The sequence below is a fragment of the Lampetra fluviatilis genome, chromosome 28 (genome assembly GCF_964198595.1).
Source record: "Lampetra fluviatilis chromosome 28, kcLamFluv1.1, whole genome shotgun sequence".
Lineage (NCBI taxonomy): Eukaryota > Metazoa > Chordata > Hyperoartia > Petromyzontiformes > Petromyzontidae > Lampetra > Lampetra fluviatilis.
The window spans coordinates 8,760,589-8,766,648 of record NC_136302.1 but is presented as its reverse complement, the minus strand read 5'-3'; the positions used below and the strand labels follow the sequence as shown (position 1 = coordinate 8,766,648).

Below are 6,060 nucleotides of genomic sequence, written 5' to 3'. Positions count from 1 at the left end.
TCCGTCTGGGGCTGTGTCGGGCGCGCATATAGGAAGGTTTTAGTTCCCATGCCTAAACATCGACCACCCCCCCCACACCCACGCCCGTTTAAGCCAAACACCCCCCGCGGGCTACAGAAAGAATTGGCACGTGCTTGTGCAGCCTCCCCCCGCCTCCACGAACCCCACACAACCCCCCTCCACCACCACCACAGTAAGTCCCAATGGGCAGGCAGTCAACACCCTCCCTTCCAACCCGCAAACACCTCCCTACCCCCACCACCACCACCTCCACCACCTCCTCCTCTACAAGCATCAGCAGTCACCTTCCCCCGAACCCTCATTCACCCCCCCCTCCCCGCACGCTCCGGCTCCTTCCCACCCAGTCCCCCGGCTACCTAGCCCCACCTCACCCCCACGGCCTCCCCACCCCACCCACCACCACCACCATCCTCCACTTCGATAAAAAAAAATTCTGCCCGACACGACCCATCTAGGCGCGCCGACAGATGTCAAGAGTCACAAGGGGGGTGGGGGGAGGGGGGATGTGCGCGCGCGCGGGGGGGTGGAGACGCGCGCGATTTATCGCCCGGAGCCGGCAGCCCCCTCGTGCGCCGTGATTGACAGCTCAGTGAGCAGTGGCCAATAGCAGCGAGGCGGAGAGCAGGCGGCCAGCCAATGGAGAGCGAGAGAAAGAGAGAGAGGAAAAAAACGCTCCGTCGAGACTCCCCCCAACTCCCTCCTCCTCTCGCCGCCACTCTCCAAAATCCCCCACCACCGTATTCCTCTAACCCCTCCCCCCCACCTCTCCATCCTCCACCTCCCACCACCACCACCACCTTCCTCTGACCGCACAGCCCCACGCATACATGCTTCGACCAGCCAGTCACCCGAGCCGCCCCCCCCTCCCACGCCAACCAGCCTCGCTTCTACCCCCCCCCCGCTTGCCGCACTCTCCCTCGGTCTCTCGACACACGCGCACGCGCGCGCACGCGCGTCTCCCCAACACTCGGGGCAAGCCGCACATTACCCTCCCCCACACCCACACTCCCCCCCCCACGCGCCTGTGTTGTGCACACTGGCCCGTGATTGGCCCGCGAGTGTGGGAAAGAATCCGTGAAGAGTTTCACACGCGCCGAGCAGGGGCACGCTACGCCGCCACCCCCCCCCACACACCCAAGCCCGCCCCGCCCCCCCCACCCCCGACCTCCCTATAAATGCGCGGAGTTCCCCGTGCACCCCTTTGCGCCGACACGAGCCAGAGACACAACCCCCCTCCACCGCCCACCCCTCTTTCCACCCATTTTTTTGCTTCTCCAAACACACGAACACGCGCGCGCGTGCGCGTCTGCCTGCCCGCCCGCACCGCACCGCCTCCTCCACCGCCACACGCGCGCGTGCGTGTGCGTGCGTCCGCGGCGCGCGACCTGGGCACGAGAGTCTACAGAGACTCGACTCGGGGTGACGGACGGTCCGGCCACGGGGAAGAGGCACCATCAGACGTCAACGGCGCACTCTCTCTTCTTGGTCGTCGAGATTTTGGCGTCAAATTTTGTTTTTGGTGCAATTGATCGTCATCATCATCATCGCCACTACCATCATCATCATCTTTACCATACTTGTAGTCGTGGATAAAATTCATTCAACGACACATACAGCCAAACTACACTCAACGCAAACGTCCAGGAAGGTTCATACATTTCGTTTATTTAAAAAGGCAAGAGCAGCAGCAGCAGCAAGCAGATATGCCGGCTGACACGATGATGGAGAAGGTGTCCGTGTCGCCTGTGGCCGCCGTGACCGCCTGCAACTCCATCCCAGAGAAGTCGAAGACGGCGAGTGAGCACCGAAAAGTGAGTGGTCCACCACCTTGGAATGTCCACCGCCGTCGATTGTCCACAACCACAAAACCGTGCAAATGGGGCACGCGGCGTGTTATTTAAAAGTTCGTTTTTAAACGAGTGGGAAAACAATGTACCCATTGAAACTTTTTGTGTAAACAAATAACTATTATCGTCATCATGCCGTCTGGAACACTCTTCCTTCCGATATTAGGTCGCCCTCCGTAGCTATGTACTTTCAAAATCTCGAATGAAAAACGCAATTCTTTAGAACTGCTTTTTTGCGTTCAGTTTGTTCTCCTACCTCCGCAACCTCCGATGTACGGTGCGAACAGAAGAAGTTCAACATGCGGTACACTTCATGGAGTTAACAAAACTGCGGTATGTTTGCTCCTCCCGTTTTCCAGTCGTCCAAGCCGATCATGGAGAAGAGGAGGAGAGCTCGAATCAACGAGAGCCTGGGTCACCTGAAGACTCTCATCCTGGACGCCTTAAAAAAAGACGTAAGTGATACCTATCGTATTTCCCTGCTCATACGACATTATATTTATAAATCGTGGTCACGCAAGCGTTACGTTGCTTTACATTGCGCAAAAGTAACGGCTCGGTATGGTTAGATTTAAGTAAAAACTGGGTTTCTTTTTTAAACCGCACATGCCCAAGCGCTGTAGGATGTTGTTTTTTTGCTAACTTTTATTTCGTCCGTGGTTTGGATTGTTACAGAGTTCTCGCCACTCCAAGTTGGAGAAGGCGGACATCCTGGAGATGACGGTCAAACACCTAAGAAACCTGCAGCGCGTTCAAATGACAGGTGAGCTTGCGACCACCTCGCCACGACCACATCACACGGGCCTGGGCAGAGAAGCGCAACACTTCACAGCCTTAAATTTCGATTTAAAGATTTCGTGACTGCAGGGATTCATCTTCTTGGTTCTTTCGGTAAAGTCACGTAGAAGGGAAGTAATAAAATAAAAAATAAAAATTAATAAAAAATATATATATAACATAATAACATAATAAAGAACCAAGAAGATGAACTCACAGCCTTAACAGACTGATGCTGCTGCTGCTGGGCCGATGTGTTGTTATAGCGAGCACCTGTGAAGGCCAACACGGCACAAGACGGGAGGGGGGGGCAAGGATTGGAGATGGCCCAGCACCATGCCTGGCCGCCTTTGTCTCCCCAGTGGGCGATTTTCTTGACAAAACGCGCCATGTATTTGTTATATAGGAAGATACGGACCAGTGGCCAAACTGAAAAAAACGCGGCCGTTGCTGTGTGACTAAAGCCCAGCTTTGATCCGAGTCAATAATTTAACATCGGAAAATATGATACGTTTTTGGGAAAATCCTACGATATGAAAGCGAAGTTATCTATAACGTTGTATTGTTTAGTAGAACTTTTAGTGTGTGTGTGTTGGGTGGAGTGTTGGCGCAGTGGTTAGCACACTGGGTTAGGAAACCGACGACCAAAAACAGTGGCCAATATCTGAGCCGATCCCTGGGCCTCCCCTAGGTCGATTCAGCCTTAAAATACGAGTCCCTGTAGCGGTGTTGAAACATCAGCACCAACGCCCATTGACAAACCCGTGGTGAAGTATGGTCAAACCCCCCCCCCCCGCCACATCACCCATTACCGACAGCAGGTGCATCGACCATGAGCGACCAATTGTTATATTGCAGCAAGAGTATGAATTCATTTGCCAAGTAATACGTGCACCTTGGTCTGAGTGGGTGGGTGGGTGGATAGGCACGCAGGCGGCAAAGTTCCCTATTGCAGTTGTAGCGATGCCAAGTTCTGTCCAGAGGGACTTTGTTTATGGGGCAACATGTCCCGAAGTCTATTAAATGTGACAGGATGCGTTATTTTGGGTTAAGCGCTTTTTTTCTTTCTTTTTTTCTTTGCACAAAAAAAGGGAAACCCCTCCCTGAAGGAGGCTTGCCAGACGAGCTTGATAAATGAGAATCAGGCCGTGAGCAAAATTTCCCTAGCGAATCCTGTGTATAAATTATAGCCCCATGTGTCAATCCCCTGCTGGATGAGGCCCCCGGCCCACGCCCTACGCTGCAAGTGGGGGTTGATTGACCATACTTGACATGCTGGTTCTTGGAGTGGAGTTGTGGGAGCGGTTGAGACATCGCTCACCACTGATTTTAGCCGTTGTTGGGATTATATAACACAGATCACCCGTGGTTCGTTTTACAGTGTGCCACAACGCGGATTCCTGCTCATGAAAAAAAATGTCCCATCGTTGTAATCATCTCCAGCCTTGGTCAATCCACCGCTGGATGAAGGCTTCCCGTAGCCGCCCCTCTTTCACGATCCCGCGATTGCAACCAATCAATGCGCCCAGTGCCTGTACGCGTAGCTGACGTCGATGTCTAACCGATTTGTGCTTTTGTCTTGTCCGTCTCTGCGTGCGTTTTACACAGCCGCCCTCAACACGGACCCCAGCGTCCTGGGCAAGTACAGGGCCGGCTTCAACGAATGCATGACCGAGGTGACGCGGTTCCTGTCCACGTGCGAGGGCGTCAACGCGGAGGTGCGCACCCGTCTGCTCAGCCACCTGGCCAACTGCATGGCCCAGATCTCCACCATGAGCGGCGGCTACCCGCAAGGACACCACCACGGACCCGCCGGCATGATGCCGCCGCCACCGTCGCACTACGCCCAGGCGATTCCAACCGGCGCACCGAGTGGACAGGTCCCTGTGGCTTCCAACGCGAGCGGTGGTGGTGCCGGTGCTGCTGCTGCTGGTGGCGGCGGTGGTGGCACTGGTGGTGTGGCTCTACCCGGAGGAGGAGGAGGAGGTCCCGCTTGCAAGGGCAGCCCGCCGGCGTTAGCCGACGTGTTGCTGTCTCAGACCGCCGCGGGACCGGCCTCGAACGTGGGGGCGGGCAAGGTGTACGGAGGGTTCCACTTGGTGCCGGGACCCGACGGACAGATCGCTTTCCTCATCCCGAACCCTCACCTCATCCCCATGTACGCGCCCGGCTCCAGCGCGGGGTCTCCCGGCCACCCGGGCAGCCCCGGAAAGGGGCTCCGGCACCACCCCTACCCCTCCGGCTGCCCCATGACGGCGTCGGCCATCCCCATCAATGCTCTGATGGGCGCAGACTCTGTATGGAGGCCTTGGTGACAATTAGCCCCCCGCGACGCGATGTCAGCATTCTACCGTGGACTTTTGTAAAGCTTTGTTTTTTTATATATATATAAAGATACATTTTAAAAGGAAAAATATGAAACACGGAAAGAAAATTCGTGCGTACGCAGGAATTGCCGAACGCTCTTCAACGGTCGCGGGTGCCCAACGCATTTAATTAGCGGCGATGACGTTACGCTCCAAAAACTTTTAGCGCTGGTTTTTTTAATTAGCAAGATTCAGCGCGAAACCTTTGGATACATTTTGACCGGTTATTTTTTGCTTTCTTTAGGCAAAAAAAAAAATCCCGAGTAGCAATGAGACTTCATGCTGAATTTGGAGTCGATATTGGGTCATCTTTACGAGAGGCGATTTAAAAATGAGACGCACAGAGCTCACCCTGGAGCACTTGTGCCGTCACTGTTCGTCGTTCAAGCGTTAGTGGTCAAATAAGTGACTCCGTCGCTTTTAGAGGTCGTACGTTTTGTGTGCCGTCTGAAGAGCAAAAAAACCACATTGCCTATACACGTGTGTACAAACGAATGCAACGCGAAGCTGCGAGAGATATTTTGTACTGTAATGTAGAGAGATTAAAAAACGTGTGCCCTGTATATATGTATATATACATAAAACGCACAATGCTGTACGCCTTAAACTAGTGCGAAAAAACGTACATGATTGTATTGAGAGAGAAAAAAAAGAGTATGTTGTGCAGTGCATACCAAAGACAAAAAAATGGATCTTCCAAAAAAAAGAGACGTTTTTTTTAAATGTACAAAATAATAAATATGTCATGCACTTTACCGTTAATACAACAACAAAAACGCGTGCTCGGGTCGAGTTTTTTCTACTGAACACCCGTACCGGGATAATCCCGGGATGTGGTGCAGTTTACCATTATAATGTGATGAGTTTACCATTATAATGTGATGAGTTTACCATTATAATGTGTTGAGTCACACCAAAAGAAGAAAAATATATATCAGTATCCACCACGATAGCAGTGTGCACTATTATTCTTTCATCGCTGGATCGTAAAAAGTGCCGGTGGTGGGTGGATTGGACATACGCTTCATCCAGCAGTTGACTGATCATGG

General features: G+C 53.0%; 1 protein-coding gene across 1 annotated transcript; it reads left to right on the top strand.

Moving 5' to 3' along the window:
* The first annotated feature begins 1,233 nt into the window (after positions 1–1,233).
* HES1 (hes family bHLH transcription factor 1) lies at positions 1,234–5,727 on the top strand. Its single transcript, XM_078869864.1, has 4 exons — positions 1,234–1,832; positions 2,228–2,323; positions 2,544–2,631; positions 4,254–5,727. The coding sequence occupies exons 1-4, from the start codon at positions 1,725–1,727 to the stop codon at positions 4,958–4,960; spliced, it is 999 nt and encodes a 332-aa protein (XP_078725990.1). The 5' UTR covers positions 1,234–1,724; the 3' UTR covers positions 4,961–5,727.
* The last annotated feature ends 333 nt before the right edge of the window (positions 5,728–6,060 follow it).